At 41.1% G+C, this 22,209-nt stretch overlaps 1 protein-coding gene across 1 annotated transcript; it reads left to right on the top strand.

Moving 5' to 3' along the window:
* The first annotated feature begins 187 nt into the window (after positions 1 to 187).
* LOC128857688 (uncharacterized) lies at positions 188 to 8,257 on the top strand. The gene is made up of 2 exons (XM_054093437.1): positions 188 to 277; positions 7,342 to 8,257. Exons 1-2 carry the CDS (start codon positions 263 to 265, stop codon positions 8,161 to 8,163), a joined length of 837 nt encoding a protein of 278 aa, XP_053949412.1. The 5' UTR covers positions 188 to 262; the 3' UTR covers positions 8,164 to 8,257.
* Positions 8,258 to 22,209: the final 13,952 nt, after the last annotated feature.

Raw genomic sequence — 22,209 nt, 5'->3', positions numbered from 1 at the left:
CATGTTGCTGGTCGAACCATCTTTTCGATCATTTGCCTACCCACCAGCTGATCTGCCGTTATAAAAGCAACTGTTGTCGTCGCGCAACATTTTAGTTGCTTAAAAAATTTGCATACGCGCTAGTCGATAGCAGGACGTGGTTTGACTGGGTGATTGAACAGCACAAGCCAACGATTTGAGAACGATTCAAAAGCGATACCACCAAAAGAACAAAAACCAAAAAACAATCGAAACAACAACGCTAAAAGATTTGTCTGACATCATGAAATATCCAAAAGTGAGCTATGATTTGTGAATTCTCGTTATGTGCTCGAAGAGCTGACGGACATTGAAACATGTTTAATCAAAAATCGTGTTTTTTCGTTATAAGGAAGTGCGTTTTCTCGTTTGCCCCAAATGCAAAAAAGTGAATGAAAAACAAACAAAAAAAAAAGGCAATGAAAACTGAGAATCAAAATCTTTAATTTCCTTTTCATCAGTACATGTAAAATCTTTGCCTTACTGAGCTTGGCACTCACTTTCTTTGTACACTTTGTTTGGCATTTCAACGCCGCCACACTCCATAAATCACAGTTGTCTGCCAAAAATGTTACAAAAACAGAAATTTTACTCCAGTAAAGCATAGGCGAACACTCATTCATGTTAACAAGTACTATGTTTGCAGATGTGTGTGTGTGCCTGTACATGCAGAGCTTCAGTTGCAAGCGTCCAGCGTGCTTGTAATTAAAACGTTGCCATAACTCACTTAGCATTCAGACAGTAGGCGTAGTGCCCTGCAGGAAATGAAAATTTAAGAAACGAGGTGCATTGGCTAGGCAACTGACTTGAAGCCGTTTACTGAAATAAATTTCTAAAAATAAGAATAATATTAATTTGTGGATAAAGAAATCTATCATTTTTCAGTATCGGCACCATAAACACCATTCACAATTTCAGCGGCCTGGCTTGCATTTTCGCCTTTGACAAAGAATCACTATAAACTGCGCCGCATTTTCTCATGGTGAACTTCCATTGTTAACACCCTTTAGCTCACAACTGAATGGGACGAACAAAAAACAGCAAAAGAATTTTGTTTAGTGTGAAATGTCACCTTCACAACGAGGATAAACTTTTTCGTTTAGTATTGACCACTACAGCCATCTACCGAGAAAATAATGCACATAAAAATGCATTGATTAGTTGACGGGCGTTTAAGCTGAATTCCCAATTATTTGTGGTGTGCATTACGACATTGAAGTGTGAAATACAGTAGGTTCTGTTTTTATGCGGTAGATACGTTCTGCAAGAAACAGCATAAAAAAAACAGTATAAAAAAAGCTACTAGTTCTATAGTAAAACTATAGATACTTTTCAAAAGTGCTAAAACCGCATAAATCTGAAATAATGTAATAAAATCGCATAAAAAAAGGGTACTAGGGTAATATTATAACTATAGATACGTTCCATAGACCGCATGAATCTGAAATAATTAAATAAAATCGCATAAACAAAATATTGTATTTTTGAAACGTCAGAATCGAAAAATAAATTTAAGTCAGAAATAGAATCAGACAATACCCACATGTTGCGCGTTCGTTTAGGATTTGGCGTAAAATCACTTTCGTCACTTGAGGAAATGTACACGTCTGATCTAGATAGTTATGCAGGCGGTTCCATACTTGTAGGGTTAGCATTTCTGATGTAATCTGTGATGAGTTTTTGCTTAGCTGGTTTAGAATCTTGTTTATATGTACCATTCCCGATAGGTCGACATACATTTTGTAATTTAAAAAAAAACCGCACTATTTCAAAACCGCATAAAAAAAAAGCCGCATAAAAACAGAACCTACTGTATTTCAAAACGACGCTAGCGATATTTTTACTATAATTCAACAACAATTTGGACTATTTTGTAACCTAATTTTTAATTCACAATTTTTATTTAATGTAGGTTTAATGAGATAGTAGGAGGAGGAGCTCGGCCAAACACTCAAAAAAGGGTGCACTCGCCAATTATATGAATTCCACTGAGGAATCTTACTCAATGTCCTTTCTTAATATGTCTATATATATATATATATACATATTACTTCTAGTTACAATTTAAGAACGGACATTAAGTAAGATTCCTCAGTGGAATTCATTACATAATTCTGAACATTCTTTAAGGAGTTAGGGGTAGTCAGAGGCCCGAAAAAATCATGATTTTCAATCATTTTTTTTTTTGCTAGTCAATGGCTTTTTTTATAAATATAAAAACATTGCATTAATACATCACGTTTCCACTTGACTTTAGAAAAAATTTCAAAAATAATAATTCTAAAAGTTATCGCTGCTTGAGTGGAGCTCATTTCTCCAGAAGTTCCTTGTGTCGATCATCCCAAGCCCTTGGAGTTTCATCTCAAATCAATCGGTCAAGAGAAATTATTTTTATTAATAGATAATCTTGCGCCTGATTGAAGCTTTTTTTTTTTTCAAAGTCAACAATATGGCGGCCTTAATATTCAGATTACAGATTTTCGAGAAAAATACCGACAATTAATTAACAAAAAAAAAACAAAATTAAAAAAAAAAATCCTTCGATCAGGCACGAGTTTTTTATGTTTTCCAAAGCAGTATACATTTTATTGAAATTTAACAAGCGGTTTCTAAGTTACAGTGATCACCAGTTCAAAAAACCGAGTTTTGAGAAAAACGCATTTAAAGTTTAGCTGCTTGCTCTGAAACGCTCCGGATCGCCCGAACGTCCTTTGTTAATCGTTGAATAACTCGAAAAGTATATGTTGGATTCACTTCAAAATTTTCACACAATATTTTTAAGATATCATACTTTATGAAATATAATTTGAGAATTTTTTGAAAATTCTGACTACTCCTAATCCCTTAACAAGAAAAATATTTTTTTTTTTTTACTTTTATTCATTTTACACCTTAAAAAGTTATACTAAATTGAAAGGCATGCAATTTTATAATCTTTGCGAAGCCAAATTATTCTCTAAAAAATTATTAGCTTGAGGATTTGGATGAGGGGCAAGGCGATTGCTGTATCTCTAACTGATATTGCCGATTTCTTCATATACATATTATTGAAACTTCCTGGTCCCGGTGTAAAACCTCGTTGCTAACAAACCAAGGCGCATTGACACACATGCGTAGCACTTTAGACTGAAATCTCTGCAGGACTTCCAAGTTCGATTTTGAAGCTGAACCCTATACTTGAACACTGTAGGTCCATATTGATTTGAGTAATGCTTGGTAGACAAACCCTTTATTCTCCAATTTTTGTCCCAAAATAACCAATACAATGCGCATAGTTTAAGTCCGAGTTGCTTCCACTTTTAAAATATGTGAAATCGCTATGTAAGACTCCTGTCTAGTAGAATGCCTATGTATTTAATATTATCTGTTTGGCGAATTTGCGTGTTGTTTAAAGTTACAGGAGGGCAGGATCCGTTGCGAAGGCTGAGAGTTAATTGAATGGATTTGCTTTTATATGCAATTTTTTCAACTAGGCGCAGACATTATCGAGGTTTCCTTGTAGTTTAAAAGAAGCAGACATGATTTTTTTTTCTTTGTTTTGTCAGGACAGACTAGCAAATATAGCACTCAGACACAATTAAGTCCATTGTACTGCACTCGTATTCCCTTTTTAATTTTCTTTAAATCTACTCGACCTCCGAAGAAATCCGAGTCTAGTGGTGCCAAGCAGCCAAGGTGGTCGCTGCTTAACACATCAGACCTCAAGCTCGATTCGAGGAAGCCTGGGCACAGAAAGTGGTCCGCCATTTCGTCCTTTTCTCCATATGCTGGGTAGAGTGCACTGTCTGAGATGCCCATCTTTTCCATGTGCTTTGACCATAGAAAGTGGTTCGTCATCAGTCCAACCAGCCTCCTCCCTCTGCTTAGTGACAGGAGGAACTGCGACAGTTGGTCGGACCTGACAGGTAACATCAGTTTTGTCCATCTGCAGCCTCTCTCAGCCTGCCAAGCTTGTTTGTGGGTTAGAGTAACCCGTTTGCTAACCGTGGCTTTGATGGCTGCAGAAGAGAGTTACATTTGTATCATCTGCATATGCGGCGGTGTCGTGTTAGTCGATAAGGAAGATCGGTTGTAAACAGAGTGTATAATACAGGTCCTAGGACGCTTCCATGTGCTACACCTTGCTTCTTCGTTTATTTTGGCAAGAAAATTTCTGTTCTGGAGATATGATTTATTTCGTTTTAGATTTATTTTAGATTTATTTAGTAACTATGTGGTCAGGTATAAGAATCCTCTGTGCAATTAATGGACTAAACATTTTCAGCAACAGTTTTTCGAAAAGGTTTGAAATTACAGGCAATAGACTTATCGGTCTATAAGAAGATACAATGTTCACAGGTTTCCCTGGCTTGGGTATTAGAGTAATCTGCGCAACTTTCCATTGATTGGGAAAGTATTCTTTCTGAATCATCGCATTATATACAATATAAAAGTAATGAACTTGTAGCCGCATGTGGGTACTTGTTTTAATACTTTATTTGTTATTATGCCATTTTCTGGAGCTTTGTTTTTTGAGGATTTTACTCACTGTGTGTGTAATATCTTTCCAAGTGCATTCTGCTATCGGTAAATCCATTTTAAAATGGGACCGAGAGAAATTTGTGTATTGGGTAGTCTTCTTCCGTATTTTGACTGGGCAAAGGTGCGAAAACATTTGAAAGATGTTTGGCGAACTCAAGAGCTTCTTCTTTATGGCGTTTGGACCATGATCCGTGTGATGTTTTTATAGGCGCAATATAGGATTTTGGTTGTTCATTTTTCGTGTTGCCTTCTACAATGAGCATGTGGCCTATCTTTTGCCCCTTTCTGTGTTTGTTTTGCCATGGGTACCTCATTCGTTGATCTCCACAGCGCGGAGATGTACTCTTAAAGCCCTATGTTTGGGGTCATTGTCTTGTTGAAAGCAGTATTCAATTGTTAATATCAGCATTGCACTGCCTTGCTTTAAATTTAGCTTTTTTGCTTTTTGTTAAATTAATAAACTGCAACTTTCCCACGCCACCATCTTTCAAACATTCCGCACCATCACTCCACCACCACCATGTTTCACTGTTGGCTAACAACTTTCTTTATTCAGCGCTGTACTAGATTTACCCCATACATTTTTTACGATTTTGATACCAAAAGAGCGAAACTGGCTGGCATTCCAAAAAATAACCTTTTCCCGAAATTCTGGAGGTCTGCGTATACGATGTGCTCATTTGCGAAAGCAATGCCTTTTGCCTATTTATTAGTGCTAAAACTCGCTTCTTCCTACGAACTCTTCAATAATTGCGGGCTTTTTTTAAGAATTTTCATTCAGTTGAAGGTTAGGTTAGGTTATGGGGGTACTCGGTCTGTGCGTCGAACTCACTTATACCTTACAGGTAAGTTGTGATACCACTGTGCCACGGCGGAGCCATATTTATATTTCTTCCTGAAACCATTTTGCGGCTCTTATGAAGCGCAGGGTTGGTCCAATCTCTCTGTCGGACAGTTCCGTAAGAGATATGAAAAAGTATTTACCAGATAACCTGGTACCTAGATAATCTGCTCTGAGCTAAGGCTGCTCACTTACAAAAGAAATGCTCAACGGTTTCTTACTCTTCTTCATGGCAGAAAACTCCTAGTTTCGAGGCTTCCAAATAGCCAATGAGCAGTTACATAAGCCACGAGCAGTTACATAAGCCACGATCTTCGAGATATCTTCTTTTCAAAGGCTAAGCAGTTGTCCTTTTCTTTTTTATTTGTAGCCACAGTAGCCTAGTTGTTACGCATGTGCCTTCGGCTCTCTATGCCCTATTGAGCTCTTGAATAAAGTTATTTTTAATCATTAATTTGCTCGTGACTATAAATATCCCAATGGTACTTCTATCACTAAGCATTTGAAGAGTACTACTTTTTCTGGCTAGCTCGTCGGCTTTACACAATATCTCTGCGCCCCGGAACCCAATTAAGGCATTCCTGTGAAACCTTTGATTTTAGTTTAGCCGCATTCATTGATTTAATGTCCGCTTAGCTATCCGAGAATATATTTATAGTCGTTTTTGTTACGGCATTTAAAGACGTAGTCACTTCTTTTATGGCCAGAACTCCTACCTGATAAATGCTGCAGTAGTCTGGTAGTAGAATGGATAATTCCAATCCAAATTCCTTCGAAAATACTCCATAGCCAACCCTTTCATCTAGTTTGGAACCATAATTCCCGCTCTTCTATGACTTTCGCTTTTGCCACTCTCTTTTTGACGGTATGTTCGTCTTGAAGAGTCTGTTATTGTGAGTCTAGGAATAGAGTAGTCCATTTCTTGTTTGTGACTATTTAGAGTATGCAAAATAGAGGCGTGGCCAAACCGCCGTTCTTTCCATAGCGCCATACTTTTAAGTCTAAGCGTCGTGGCGGCTCTGGTAGTTGAAGCAGTAAATTATTTTTTAAACTTATCCCTTATTTCATATTTCACTTTCGGATCAGTTATCTTTGCATTTTTCTTCGCAAGCCCCGTAATACTGCGCCTTTCCCTTTCTCCCAAGAACACCCTCTGCTCTTAACTTTCAAGTTATAATTCCGGTTCCTATTAAATAATTCCTAAGAAAATCTTAGGTTTTCATTATCGCCCTAACTGTTGTTCATCCCCTGCCTCTTGTTCTCCCTATTTGTCGACAAATTTTGCCCTCTTCTAACAATGTTATTATAATTTTCTCTCGTCAATGGCAATTTCTTTTAACTTTGTTTTCATTTAAAGGCTCCGCATAGAATTCTAATTCAGATTAGCTAAACACTTATTAAATACAAATAATAATTTTGCTTAACAAAAAATAGGCACAACAACACAAAAAGCGAGCTTACAAATGATGAGCGTACCCTTTTGGCACTCGCCTGACTACGTATTTTCGAAAATAGGTACCGTTAGAATCAGCACCGCGGCATTGCGTCGCCAGCATGACTCCCACCATAGTAAACAACGAGGACAATGAATTTGAATTTGTACCGATCTAAGCGTTAGCATTTTTGGCAAATATTTAAAAGAAGGAGTAGCGTGGAACTATGACTTCTAATGCATATATTTTTGAACCCCTCTACCAGAATCCTTCCTCGGAACCATATCAGTTTGGAACAAGTCTGATTTCTTCATACTATGTTATGAATTTTCATAAAATCTGGTGGATTCGGTTGATGTAACGGAAATGTAAGTTTCTGTGTATGCTCTTGCATTCCAGTTGGCCTTATGAAGATATTTAAATTCAACCATATTGAACCGGGCCACTCTCAACTATGTATACTGTTAGCCATTATCTCCGCACAGTGCACTCGTGTAATGTAATATTGTCTTGTTTGCTTTGTTGCAGATATTAAGGCCATCAGTTGCCGTTGCTGTTGCTGTCGGCTGTTTTGCATTGTTTCTTGCCCCATGTTGTCTGGCTGCTGCAATAGATGCTGAAGGGCTGCCACAAGAACTATTGGTACCATTCAATGATTTATTACCACCCCTGTCTGATGCTGAGTTCGAGCAGGGAAAAACAACGTCGACTACAACAAAACCAACGGCAACGACTACAACTACAAAAACCACTACCACCACCACTACAACCACCACCACCACCACCAAGGCACCAACTACAAAAACCAGCACATCAACACCGAGAGCAACATTGGCGCCACCAAAACCAACAAAAGCAGCAACAGCACAACAACTTAAAAAGATACAGTATCAACAGCAGCAAAGCCAACAACTGGCAGTGCCAGCATTAGATTTGAACCCAGAAGTGCCACCTCTTTTGCCTGAGACGGAAACACCAGCAGCACCGGTCAAGGTGATAGAGCCCAAACAAGCCGCTTCAACGCAGCATTTGCAACATGTGCAGGCTGCGCAAACTCAATACCAGACATTGCAACAACACCTGCAGCCACAAAAGGTGCAACAACAGAAGCAACAGTTTGCCAAGCAATTGCTGCAACAACCACAAATACAGCATAAACTGCAGCCACAAGCTGCCGCCACTATCAACAAAGTAGCATCTAAGCCACAGCAATCATCATCGCAAGCACAGCGGCAAGTTGGCGTCGAACAACTACAACAATACCTAGAATATATTTACCACCCGACGACGCGTCGACCATCACGCGGTGCGCTTCCCACGCTGACGCCATTCCCGCGGCATTTTAAGTGAAGTGCCGTGCGTTGAATGCGAGTTTCCGTCTCGCTCACCACACTTCAGGAAGACTTAATTTATTCTCGCAATACCTTATACAGATTTAACTCATTTTCAGTGATTAACTAGTTATACGAAAAATAAAATGAAACTAAATGACAACGAAGTGAAATGTTGAATTTCAATTTGGACAAATACAGCAAAACATAAAAGATTAAACAAATTTGTAAAAAAGTATTTAAAATTTATACAGCCATTGCTACGGGTTGCTGGTTAGCACAAGCAAAACACAGTTTGAAGCTCCAATAAAGTGAATGTAGATAGGCGGAAGTTTTAGTGAATGTTCCAGGGTATGTTTTGGAAACAAATTAATCACTATTAGTCGCATTAAAATTTTACGTTTATATTTATGTAGGAGTATATCTCTGAATGATGAATGGCATTTTATGGCGGCAAAAAATGCAAAACGGAGAGTAAATAACTCAGATTTAGATAAAATGGTTCAATATTTTTGCTATTATTATAATAAGCTGCCCGCTGCTACAGCGGCGCTAACTATAACGAAACTTGGTTTTATACGAGGGGCGCCTTTTATATGTCGGGATTAGAGAACAAAAACAAATTTTAATAATCGAAAATCACTTTATTGTTTTTCAAAATATTCTCCATGAAGATCTATACACTTTTGCATGCGTTTGAACCAATTGTCGAAGCACTTTTGCCACTCTGAATGAGGTACCTCAAAAACATGCATTCCGAATGTCGCAACCGCTTCTTCAGGTGTCGAAAAACGTTGACCTCTCAGTTTGTTTTTTACGTACGGGAATAAAAAGAAGTCATTCGGTGCCAAGTCAGGACTATACGGCGGATGACCCATTAATTCGATGTTTTGGGTGCTCAAAAATGCAGTTGTTTGAGCCGATGTGTGAGAGCTCGCATTGTCCTGGTGAAGAGTGATCCGTCTTTGGCGACTGGTTTTCCTAATTTCTTGGAAGACAACTGGCAAACAAATGGTTGTGTACCACTCAGAATTTGCTGCTCTGCGTTGTTCTAGTGGTAGGGTTGCGACATGTCCACTTTTTCTGAAAAAACAGGCGCCCATTTGCATGGAAGTGCTTCGTGCGCGAACAACTTTTGTTGGATTTGGCTCATCTTGAAACACCCATACAGTCGACTGCTGTTTACTTTCGGTATCATACGCGTAAATCCATGATTCATCACCTGTCACGATGTCATAGACGTGTTTCGAAGCCCCGCGATCGTATTTTTTGAGCATTTCCTTCGACCAATCGACACGAGCCTGTTTTTGAGCGATTGACAAATTGTGTGGGATCCAACGCGAACAAATTTTTTTGACAGTCAAATGTTTATGCAATATTGAATGTATGCTGGTCCCACTAATGCCTAAGATTGTCTCAAACTTACGATAGGTCACATGACGATCTTGCAATATCAGTTCGCGCACAGCATCAATGGTTTTCGGAACAACAACTGATTTTGGACGACCTTCCCGAAATTGGTCTTGGAGTGAACTACGACCACGATTGAATTCACCATGCCATCGATAAACACTGGTCCTTGATGGAGCTTCATCGCCAAAAAATGAATTAAGTTCATCCATGCAATGTTGCTGAGTTAATCCACGTCGAAAGTTGTAAAAAATAATCGCACGAAAATGTTCACGATTTAATTCCATTTTTGGACCGAGATGAATCTTTTAAGTTACTGTAAACAACACAAATATCGCTGGTATTTCAAAACGTTCTGAGTACGTAAAAGCCAAAAAATGTCAAACTTTGCGATACAGCTGTCAGTTGCGAGATTGCAACACCAGGGTTGCCAAATCTCGAAATATAAAAGGCACCCCTCGTACGACACTGTCCTTTGAACACCAGCACAGGTCATTAATAAATATTGGGTGAAGTAAAAGGTTCTGAATATTTTCCGCTGAATGCCTTCAGGGAATCATAACCCACGATGTATGTAAAGATGTAGCTGACAGCCCACGGAAGTACAAAAGAAGTGGTAAAAGAATTAGGGGAACTTCAAGCAGCAGAAGTTGTGGCAATAGGAAAGATTCGGAGCAAAAGTTGAATTAAGCATCGTGCGTTTGGGGGTATTTTAATATGGCGGTCGCGAATCAGTTGGGCTGTATGGCTCGTCGGTCAATTTGTCAAGTAGCTAAAATACTGTGGTATTGGTCCGTCAAAAAGTCACTGAAGTTGCTTAGGTCATGAATGGCCAAGCCATAAAGCCGTCGGACTGTTCAAGCCGTTGCTAAACATTCAGCTTTCTTTCCAACATTTAATAAAATTATATCTCATAACTTTCAGTTTTACATTAAAGAATGAAGTAATTCCAACTTACACACATATGAGTCACGCAATATCATACGGTTATTTAAAGTTGACCTTCCTATTCTTCTTTCCAACTCAGAGGAGGCCTTTCTCTTCCTCTGCTACCACCAGCTGGTACCGCATCGAATACCTTCAGAGTCGGAGCGTTTGTATCTACTCGGACGACCAACGTAGCCCGCGGGCCTTTATACTTCACCTTCAACAGTTGTACTCCGTTGGACCCGAAGAGATGCGCGAGCTATTTCAGCTAACTTTTTATATTGCATCCTCCGATCGACAGGGCCAAGCGTCGTGCCTCCAGAAGGCTGCACAAACTGACGTACGACAGTGCGCCACTTACTTTCTCCAGCGATGATGTTCAGGGGGCCCTCAATAAAGCAAAATCATCAAATGCCATTGGCCCTGACGGACTGAGCACGCTGATCCCGAAGCACCTGGGCCCATTGGGAGTAAGATTGCTCACAAGGTCTTCAATCTGTCCTTGGCCACTCTCATTATCCCTGACAAGGGGAAAGCAAGGAGAGTGGTCCCACTACTGAGGCCTGGGAAACCCGCCAACCAAGGGGAATCTTATCGTCCGATAACTCTCCTTTCCCCAGTAGTGAAGACAGTTGAAGCCCTCCTACTCCCACTCCTTACGAAACATCTGGCCCCAGCCCCACATCAGCATGGTTTGCGACGAGTGGATAGCACCACCACTGCACTGACCGTCATGAATGCCCAGATAAACCGCGGGCTTAACCAAAACGGTCCCTGCGAGAGGACTGTCCTAGTAGCGTTGGACTTGAAGAAGGCTTTCGACACAGTCAGCCATTCTACGCTACTAGATGACATTTATCAGTCGACACTCCCGCCAGGGCTGAAGAGGTAGTCCGCCAATTATCTGAGCGGTCGTCACTGATTTTTCGTGACCATACATCTAAACAGAGGAGGATCAAGCAAGGTGTTCCCTTGCTGTTCAACTTCTACATCTCGAAACTCCCCTAGCCACCAGAGGAAGTCTCCCTGGTCTCATACGCTGACGACTGCACGATAATGGCGTCGGACAATGACATCGATGGCCTGTGCTCCAAAGTGAACGTCTACCTCACCGACCTTTCTCGTCGATTCACTACGAGGAATCTTCCACTTTCCCCCACTAAGTCCACGGCGCCCCTTTTTACCACCTGGACAAAGGAGGTTAAACTGCCCAACAAGGTAAAAGTCGATGACACACCAATTCCGACGGTAAACAATCCCAAAATTTTGTGTGTAACCTACGACAGTTTGCTCTCCTTTTCTGCTCATACAACCGCAACTGCCACTAAAGTCCAAAATCGCAACAAGGTCCTCAAATCGCTTGCCGGCAACACTTGGGGCAAAGATAAAGAATTGTTGCTATCGACATTTAAGGCTATTGGCCGGCCGGTTCTAAACTATGCTGCGCCTGTCTGGTCGCCTGGAACCAGTGACACGCGGTGGATAAAGCTCCAGACTTGCCAAAACACTGCCATTTGGACAGCGACGGGTTGCCTCCTGATGTCCCCAATACAACATCTTCACGACGAGGCCAATATGCTACCTGGTAAGGAGCATAACAAACTCAGCAAGCAGTTCCTGTTATGGTGTTACCGTAGGTTTCATCCTTGCAAACACCGGCTTGAGCCAGGAATGTCAGGAGACACCTACTACACTACGCCGACGAGATCCAGGACAAAACAAACAGACATCTACTGGACCTGACAGTGTTTAGACAGACATTAAACGACATTCAGCGGATGACAAAGCCAAAGCAAGACAATCTACCGAGTTTATCGCAATCAAAATCAATAATAGGTAGCTTTAGCCTTACCCGATTTAAAGATTGCATGGAATTAAATAAAAATAATTTTAAAATCATTGCAAGATTTCTAACAAGTAATTCTAATGAAACTTGCGAGTTCTGTAGAGAAGAAGATAAGACTGCATCGGGACCAACACTGATGCATAAACAGCACATCTCCTGGGTAAACCTTTTCTACAAGAGAATGAAATAAAACTCAATCAGATCGGAAATATACTAAAATTTATTGAGGAAGTTCTCTACCCTACTTCTCTACTCTGAGCCCATGAAAGCGACACAAAAAGTTTAATAGATCGCAGTGCTGTATCCCCTCATAATAATAACACTACACCGCAAAATCAACTTATTTTCTGGCCATAGGGCCAAATCAATTTTTTTTGAATCGTAAGTAAAATTTAGCCAAATTGAGTCGTAAGTAAAAAAGAAATTTCTCCGATTTTCGAAGTGAGTCTTCGTTTGTAATCCAATGTTTTTCGGAAAATCTTGTCATGTCGCAATTGTGCGACTAGAGACACTTAAAACAGTAAATTCTGAGTGATAACCGTACACAACCATTTTTTTGCCAGAAGTTTTAGGATATTTAAGGAAAACCACCAACCGGAGACGAATCATCCTTCAGCAAGACAAAGGGAGCTCTCCCATATCGGCTCACGCAAAAGAGTTTTTGAGCACTCAAAAGATCAAATTAATGGGTCCTCCGAATCGCAGGCCTAATGATTTCTTTTTATTCCCAAACATCAAAACTTATTTGGGGGGAGGTCAACGTTTTTCAACACCTGATGGAGCTATTGAAATTTTTGAACAGCTCGTTTTGGAGGTATCCACTTCTGAGTGACAAAAGTGCTTTGAAAATTGTTTCAAACGAACGCAGAAATTTACTGAGTTTCAAGGAAAATATTTGAATATTTGCTTTATTGGGCGCAACATATATGTAAAAGGCAAGACTCCTATAGCAAGTCAAAATTTTTCGGATTTTCACTTCAAAATTTCGCATGACTGACCTTTCATTGTATATCAGAAATATGAATTTTATATACATTTACCGATATGTGTTAAATCTTTTACTAGAGGCAAACGATATCATTAACTACATTAAACATTTTGAAAAAATATATTCAGCAGTTCAGCAGAATCATTTTTTGTTTTTAAATAACAGAGAACAAAAAAATTAAAAACATTAAATAACTCTGATGAAAGTTGCAACATTTTAACAGTACAAAATAAATTCCATTTTATTGAAATAAAATGAAAAGTTTTCCTTCGCATTCACACAAGAAAAACTTAAATGCAAATAAATATAATTGACTTCAAAACAATGGTTCGACAGGCCTTTGTTTGCTTTCAGGCAAATGTAAGCGTCAGCAACAAATTAAATTTAATATGCAATTAATGCGACTGCAATGTGCAGAAAATTGATATTTCCGCAAGTATATCGCATATCCTTCCTTCCGCCTTTGACCTCTGTTTGTAACAGCTGTGCAACTCTGCCAACTGGCAATGCCATCGTCATGTTGACCATTTTTTCTTTACCATACACACACATACACAGTTACAATATCTTCTTTCAGCGCCACATGTCGCTCACGCAAAAGCAATGACAATTTAATTTTTAATAAGCAAACACAGGCACAAAGCTTTCCATATATATAGAGTAGCCAACGCTACGTCGCATGGTGGGAGCAGTTTGCAATAAAAAGAGTCATAATTAGCGAGAGTTAATCTGAAAGTTGATAATTTGATTATGAAGGGATTTTTAATAAAAATATCTTTATAATAAATTTAACGAAATTTCGAGATGAGGGTTGGAGTGGAACGGAATGGAATATTAGATGGTAGGAAGTTTTTTTCAAAGCACTGTAGCAATTTTTCCTATTACACTTAAAGTCAAGGGGGTATGATTCAAGGCATAAAGGACAGGTGGGATTTCTCATCTCCAAACTTCGCCAACTAATTAACGAATCTTAGCAGTTTGTCGAGGGAAAGAGAATGTAACTCGCCCATTATCAATACATCTAAAAATATAGTCTGGCAAAACCCGAACAGCGATCGACAAAATCGACTGTACCTTCCTCATCCTCCAAACAAGATGTATACAATGGATCACAGTTGATACCTAAGATGGTCATATGCCGTCAAAATGGATTGCGCCCGATAATTAGTCCCATCAGGGCTGTTGACTCACTTCTTCTCTGTCTGAGAAAGAATCTTACTATCAGGCTGTCAATCATTTTCAAGAAACCCTTGGTTGTTTTGCAGGTGCCAGTACTGCACCAAAAGTTATTTAGAAATTTATTACGAAGGGTCTTGATATACTTGACCATTTCCGCGACACATATCCCTAAAATTGGCTCTGGTCCAATTTAACACTCGCCAATTCATCAGTCAGTTTGTTGTTCCTGAAGAGGGCTTCGAGCTCGCAAAGGTCATCGACGTCGTCGCCACACCAGATAACCTTGTAACACAAATTTTGAACTTGAAAGAGAAATAGGAAGTAGTAAAAAAATTTGCAGTAAGGATAGTAATAAAACTCCGAAAGTTAGAATGGGACCGCAAAGCAGAAGCAAAGCAAATGAAAATGCGACCGATCTAGAACACCCAACAGATGCGTCATTCAAAGAAGCCATTTTGAAACAGATCTCCAGTGGAGGTGACTGTATTCACAAACACATGACAAGCACGTTAGGTAAAACCTCCAGACGAGCCCAAAGAGACGACAAGTTGATATCGAATAACGATATTGCAACTTTCCGATGCCCCATTGGCCACGAAGTAATGGAGGCTACCGATAGCGTATAACCCCAATACTCAATTCAGATAGGAACCTGGGCGCAGGTACCTGGTGTGTTTAAAAGGCATAAACACGGCTTGACCTTGACGAAATCCTTTATCAGTCCCAGGTTGGAATCAGCCGAGAGGGGAGGAATGTTGTAGGGTTAGTGGTAGCATGCCCTACATATCACTGGTGTAACAGTACCTTTGGTGATACTTCTGACATTTTCGATTTTAACCTCCTTTAAAAAAAAAAAACAAAAAAAAAGAAGAAAAGTTTGTTGTTCCTGACATCGACATAAGTTCAGGCTCATTCCATTTTGCAATGGAGTTTAGTCTCAACTTAAAGTCCTGAACAACTTTTGAAAAGATTTGAGTGGCATCTAAGGTTTTCAGAGTATTCAATCTACCACTTTAAGTATTGCAGAGACTTCCGGCTGGAAAAAAAATTGTCATTTTACCTAAAGCAGTTAAGCATGGTTCCATGTGTGGAGGATGGTTCCATGTGTAGAAGTCCACGCAAGTGGGGAAAGTTACTGATCGCCATTCACTTGGGAGTGGCCAGGACGATTCTTCTACATATGGTTCAAGCAGCTCACAACGTCCGGGATTAGCCCACGTATCCTCTGGTTAGCTTCCGAACACCCGTTCGGGAGTGAGCTAACGTGAGAAGGCGAAGCATCCCAGCATAGCTGGTTGTGCGCTGGGTTTGGGACCCGCCACTTAAAAAGCCCCCCCAATGAAAACAGCAACAAAGCCTCGGATGAGAACTTCCAACACTGATGACGACCTCTGCAAACGAAATAAGGAATACGATTTGAGGGCATGCACCTGGAATGTCCGGTCCCTTAATGGGGAAGGTGCCTCTGCCCGGCTGGTTGATTCCTCGTGAGAGTAAAGGCTGACATCACTGCCATCCAAGAGATGCGATGGACGGGGCAAGGTAAGAAAAACCTAGGACCTTGCGACGTCTACTACAGCTGCCATGTAAAGGAGCGCAAATTCGGTGTCGGATTTGTTGTGGGAGAGAGATTTCGTCGCCAAGTACTGTCGTTCACTCCGGTGGACGAGCGTCTCGCAATAATCCGCATCAAAGCGCGATTTTTTAACATCTCGCTAATTTGCGCCCACGCCCCGACGGAAGAGAAGGACGATGCGACCAAGGATTCTTTCTATGAGCGCTTGGAACGTTCCTATGAGCGCTGCCCCCTCCACGACATAAAAATCGTGCTTGGCGACTTCAACGCCAGGGTGGGCAAGGAGGGAATTTTTGGTCCCACAGTCGGAAAATTCAGCCTGCCCAACGAAACATCCGGCAACGGACAGAGGCTGATCGACTTCGCCGGGGCCCGAAACATGGTAGTCTGCAGCACCAGATTCCAGCATAAAAAGATACACCAAGCTACCTGGCTGTCCCCTGATCGAAAAACGCGAAACCAGATCGATCATGTTGTGATAGATGGAAGACACGCTTCTAGTGTATTAGATGTACGTACGATCCGAGGAGCCAACATCGACTCGGATCATTACCTTGTTGCAGCCAAATTGCGCACACGCCTCTGTGCAGCAAAAAACGTGCATCTACCTACGCAAAGAATGTTCGACATCGAAAAGCTGCAATCACAACAGACAGCCAGAAGATTCGCCACTCGACTCTCACTCCTGCTCTCGGAGAGCACTGCCCAACACACCGGCATGCGCGAGCAATGGAGCAACATTTCTCGTTCCCTACGTACCGCCGCCGAAGAAGAAATCGGATTCCGGCGAGCCCGAAAAAACAATTGGTACGACGAGGAATGTAACGCTGCCGCCGAAAGAAAAGATGCCGCCTATAGAGCCACGCTGCGATCGGGCGCAACGCGAGTCATGTGGGATCGCCACAGAGAGCTGAAAAAGGAAGAGAGACGTATTATCCGATAGAAGAAACGTGAGGCCGAAATACGTGAGTGCGAGGAGCTTGAGATGCTGGCCAATAGGAACAACGCCCGAAAATTCTACCAGAAAGTTCGGCGGCTTACAGAAGGTTTTAAGACCGGGGCGTTTTCCTGTAAGAACAAAGACGGTGATCTGGTGACTGACGTACAGAGCAATCTTAAATTATGGAGGGAACACTTCTCGAACCTGTTAAACAGTGACAGCTGCGCATGTCACCGAGAAAGTGAAGATCCCGATACCCCAATCGTTGACGACGGAATTATCGTTCCGTTACCCGACCATGACGAGGTGAGAATAGCAATATCACGGCTAAAGAACAACAAAGCCGCGGGCGCCGACGGACTGCCGGCTGAGCTATTCAAACATGGTGGCGAGGAGCTGGTAAGGTGCATGCATCAGCTCCTATGCAAAATATGGTCGGATGAAAGCATGCCTGCCGATTGGAATTTAAGTGTGCTCTGCCCAATCCATAAGAAGGGCGATCCTGCAATTTGTGCCAATTACCGCGGGATTAGTCTTCTAAATATCGCCTATAAGGTTCTAGCGAGCGTATTGTGTGAAAGGCTGAAGCCCACCGTCAACCAACTGATTGGGCCTTATCAGTGTGGCTTCAGACCTGGAAGGTCTACCATCGACCAAATATTCTCAATACGCCAAATCTTGGAAAAGACCCATGAAAGGAGAATCGACACACACCATCTTTTCGTCGACTTCAAAGCTGCATTCGACAGTACGGAAAGGAGTTACCTGTATGCCGCTATGTCTGAATTTGGTATCCCCGCAAAACTAATACGGCTATGTAAGATGACGTTGCTCAACACCAGCAGCGCCGTCAGAATTGGGAAGGACCTCTCCGAGCCGTTTGATACCAAACGAGGTTTCAGACAGGGTGACTCGCTGTCGTGTGACTTCTTTAACCTGATGTTGGAGAGCATCGTACGAGCCGCAGAACTTAATCGCTCAGGCACAATATTTTATAAGAGCGTACAATTGTTGGCGTATGCCGATGATATTGATATCATCGGCCTTAACAACCGCGCTGTTAGATCTGCCTTCTCCAAACTGGATAAAGAGGCAAAGCGAATGGGTTTGGTGGTGAACGAGGACAAAACGAAGTACCTCCTGTCTTCAAACAAACAGTCGGCGCACTCGCGTATCGGCACTCACGTCACTGTAGACAGTTATAATTTCGAGGTTGTAAAAGACTTCGTTTATTTAGGAACCAGCATTAACACCGATAACAATGTCAGCCTTGAAATCCAACGTAGAATCTCTCTTGCCAACAAGTGCTACTTTGGACTAAGTAGGCAACTGAGCAGTAAAGTCCTCTCTCGACGAACAAAACTAACACTCTACAAGACTCTCATCATGCCCGTCCTAACGTATGGCGCAGAAGCGTGGACGATGACAACATCCGATGAAGCGACGCTTGGAGTGTTCGAGAGAAAGATTTTGCGTAAGATTTTTGGACCTTTGCACGTTGGCAATGGCGAATATCGCAGGCGATGGAACGATGAGCTGTATGAGCTTTACGGCGACATAGACATAGCGCAGCGAATAAAGATCCAGCGGCTTCGTTGGCTGGGTCATGTCGTCCGAATGGATACAAACGCTCCGGCTTTGAAAGTATTCGATGCGGTACCAGCTGGTGGTAGCAGAGGAAGAGGAAGGCCTCCTCTGCGTTGGAAAGATCAGGTGGAGAAGGACTTGGCTTCACTTGGTGTGTCCAACTGGCGCCGGTTAGCACGAGAAAGAAACGACTGGCGCGCTTTGTTAAGCTCGGCCAAAATCGCGTAAGCGGTTATCGCGCCAATTAAGAAGAAGTTAATCATCTGAAGTTACAGTCCAAATGCCATTCGACACCAGTACTGACATTTCAGCCTTCCAACCATCCGAATAAAATTTTTTTACCGACCTTTATAGGATGACGTTCTATGACTCATTAGGAGTTAAACAAAGGAGGAAAACAAGTATATTTCTAGGATCTCTTCATTGCCCTAGAGAACTAACGAAATGCTTTCTTGCAAAAGAGACGTCAGGTATCAGTTTGTCATTAGGTTCTAAAAATAGAGGATACTGCTCTGGCAATATTTTAAGCAACTCCCTGTGTTTGGAACTCTGATCGTCGTGCCCCAAGTTAGCAGCCGACACTTCACCTTCATTGTGTTCTCTTGACTCGCTAAGAGTAAAGGTTAATTCTTTTCTTCTTTGAGATCTCATATTCATTGTCTCCTTTGACATGAGGTCTGGAGGGAAGATATTTAATTATCGGTAACACTTTGTATTGTGTTTTTTTAATAACATGCAAAATAATGAGTTTCACTAAATCAAAGAAACAATTGAGTGAATGATTGATCGATCAGATTATCGGTAAATCTTCATACTAAGTAATACCCCCATTAAATATTATTTCATTCCACTTCTCTCTTCTGACATCCTAAGCTTTCAATGATTCCCGAATAGTTCAGATGTCATTTAACTTAATATCCAAGCCGTCTTTAGATTATTTACATAACAGCGATCTTTAAACCATCACCAAAACGGCTGTCACCATCAGAGCGTAACTCCAAGACGACCGTTCATCAAAGTCAGGTCAGGTGATAATATATACAGTAGATTCTGTTTTTATGCGGTTTTTTTATGCGGTTTTGAAATAGTACGGTTTTTTTTAAAATTAAAAAATGTATATTATGTCGACCTATCGGAAAATGTACATATAAACAAGATTCTAAACCAGCTAAGCAAAAACTCATCACAGATTATATCAAAAATGCTAACCCTACAAGTATGGAACCGCCTGCATCACCATCCAGATCAGACGTGTACATTTCCTCAAGTGACGGAAGTGATTTTACGCCAAATCCTAAACGAATGCGCAACATGCGGGTATTGTCTGATTCCATTTCTGACGATGTAAATGTATTTTTCGATTCTGACGTTTCTTAAATAAAGATATAATTTTCAAAAATACAATTTTTTGTTTATGCGATTTTATTTAATTATTTCAGATTCATGCGGTCTATAGTTATAATATTACCCTAGTACCCTTTTTTTATGCGATTTTATTACATTATTTCAGATTTATGCGGTTCTTAGCTCTTTTGAAACGTATCTATAATTTTACTATAGAACTGGTAGCTTTTTTATGCTGTTTCTTGCGGAACGTATATACCGCATAAAAATAGAATCTACTGTATATATATATATAATTGGCGCGTACACTCTTTTTGGGTGTTTGGCCGAGCTCCTCCTCCTATTGGTGGTGTGCGTCTTGATGTTGTTCCACAAATGGAGAGATCTACAATTTTAAGCCGACTCCGAACAGCAGATATTTTTATGAGGGGCTTTTTTCATGGCAGAAATGCACTCGGAGGTTTGCCATTGCCTGCCGAGGAGCGACCGCTATTAGAAAAATGTTTTTCTTAATTTTGGTGTTTCACCGAGATTCGAACCTAAGTTCTCTCTGTGAATTCCGAATGGGTGCTAAATATGCCTTCTAATCGATAGATCCTTTTATGAGGTGTGTGATATTGTGCGGCTTCCTGCTGAAACCAAAGCTAGTCTAAATTCAATTATCAATTACAGCCTAGAAAAGGTAGCTCATTATGGCTCTGTTATGAAATCTTGGCCCTTTCAGTGAAATAAGGGAATAGGGCAAAAGAAGATTCAATCTAAAGAAATCGACTGACAAATTAAATTCTCTTTCTCTACGCAGCTTTTAGACCAGTGAAAGCAGGACAGCTACGGGGAAGGAACTGATTCCATTTCTATCCTCTAGATAGCTGAGGCCAAAAGGTCCCAAAAGGCCTCGTGGATAATGTCCTTTAAAGTACCCACGAACTGTAGAAGCGGGCTCGAGTGATTCTGATCCACACGTGGCCAGTAGGGTCACGCGACGTTAGAAGTATTTGCCCAGCGCTCGCTGAAATGAGGCCCAGTTTCCTAAGCTTTTCCTTTCTTCACCGAACATGTTTAAGAGGGCAATTCATTAAGTATCCGTGTTTGATGACAGATTACGTTCCTGAGGGTAGTTGGTGCTAGAATGGAGTGCTACCATCTATCGAACGACGGCAAACAAATTTCGGACTGATTGACGGGTTAGCTTGGATTTCGCAGCTATTCGAGTAAGACGTGTGCTTTTCGCTGAGTTAGAAAAAAAGTAACGGTTATTCGCTTTTTGTTTTTGGATGGGAAAAAATGCGAGGATGAGGGGCATCCTGGTCTCCCGGCAGACGTGGTTACTGAGGAAATCATTCAAAAAGTCCACGACATGATTATCGCTGATCGACAATCGAAGCGCGCGAAGTAACAGAGGCCATACGTGTGTGCACAGGAACGGGAATTAATATTCATAAAACATGATATCAAGGAGGACAACAAGTGGATGCAGCTGTTAACTTCGAAGCGAAGTGTTTGGAGCAATTTAGCGAGAGGCGAAGGAATTTTGGCATCGAGTTATCACGTTGTTGAAACCTTGATTCCTCATTACACACCAGAAACTAAGCAACAATCAAAACAATTCTCTGCTCCAAAGAAGACGAAGTCAGCCCCAACGGTCCGAGAGGTCATGGCGACAATTTTTTGGGATGCGAACGGCTTCATCCCAAAGGATTTTTTAGAAAAGGATAAACGATCACTGGACAATACTACAGTGAGTTATTCGACCGCTTTCAAAAAAATTGGAGTAGATAATAGACAGCACTTTTATTTGGAGTTGTTGCCGCCAAACTACATGCATTTCGTTTGCGTTGCTGCCGCAACCCCATATTCACTCGATCTGGTTCCCTGCGATTTTTTCTTGTTCCCTTTCCCAAACAATTTAGTTCAAACGGAAAAGTCATAGCTGAAGCAGAAGCGTATTTTCGAGAGTTCGGCAAATGGAGTTTTGGAGGGGTTAAAAAAATGGCCGGAACGTTGGGAGAAGTGTGTCTTTCTAAAAGGAGACTATGGTGAAAAATAAAAAGAATGTTTTAAAAAAATGGTGTCTTCATTTCTAACACGGGTACTTATTGAACTTCCTCGTATGATTAAAAAATATTGTGTTTTAACTTTTGTCTTTTCCCAGAGAAACTCAAATTTTAATTTTTGTGTGCATGGCTAGCGTGCTTGTCACACTGTGCCGCTCACGTTTGTGTATGTGCCTTTCATCTGCATCGGCGCTGATGAGTTAATGAGCAGTAA

The sequence above is a fragment of the Anastrepha ludens genome, chromosome 2 (genome assembly GCF_028408465.1).
Source record: "Anastrepha ludens isolate Willacy chromosome 2, idAnaLude1.1, whole genome shotgun sequence".
NCBI classification, from domain to species: Eukaryota; Metazoa; Arthropoda; class Insecta; order Diptera; family Tephritidae; genus Anastrepha; species Anastrepha ludens.
This window is presented reverse-complemented; position numbering and strand designations above follow the sequence as displayed.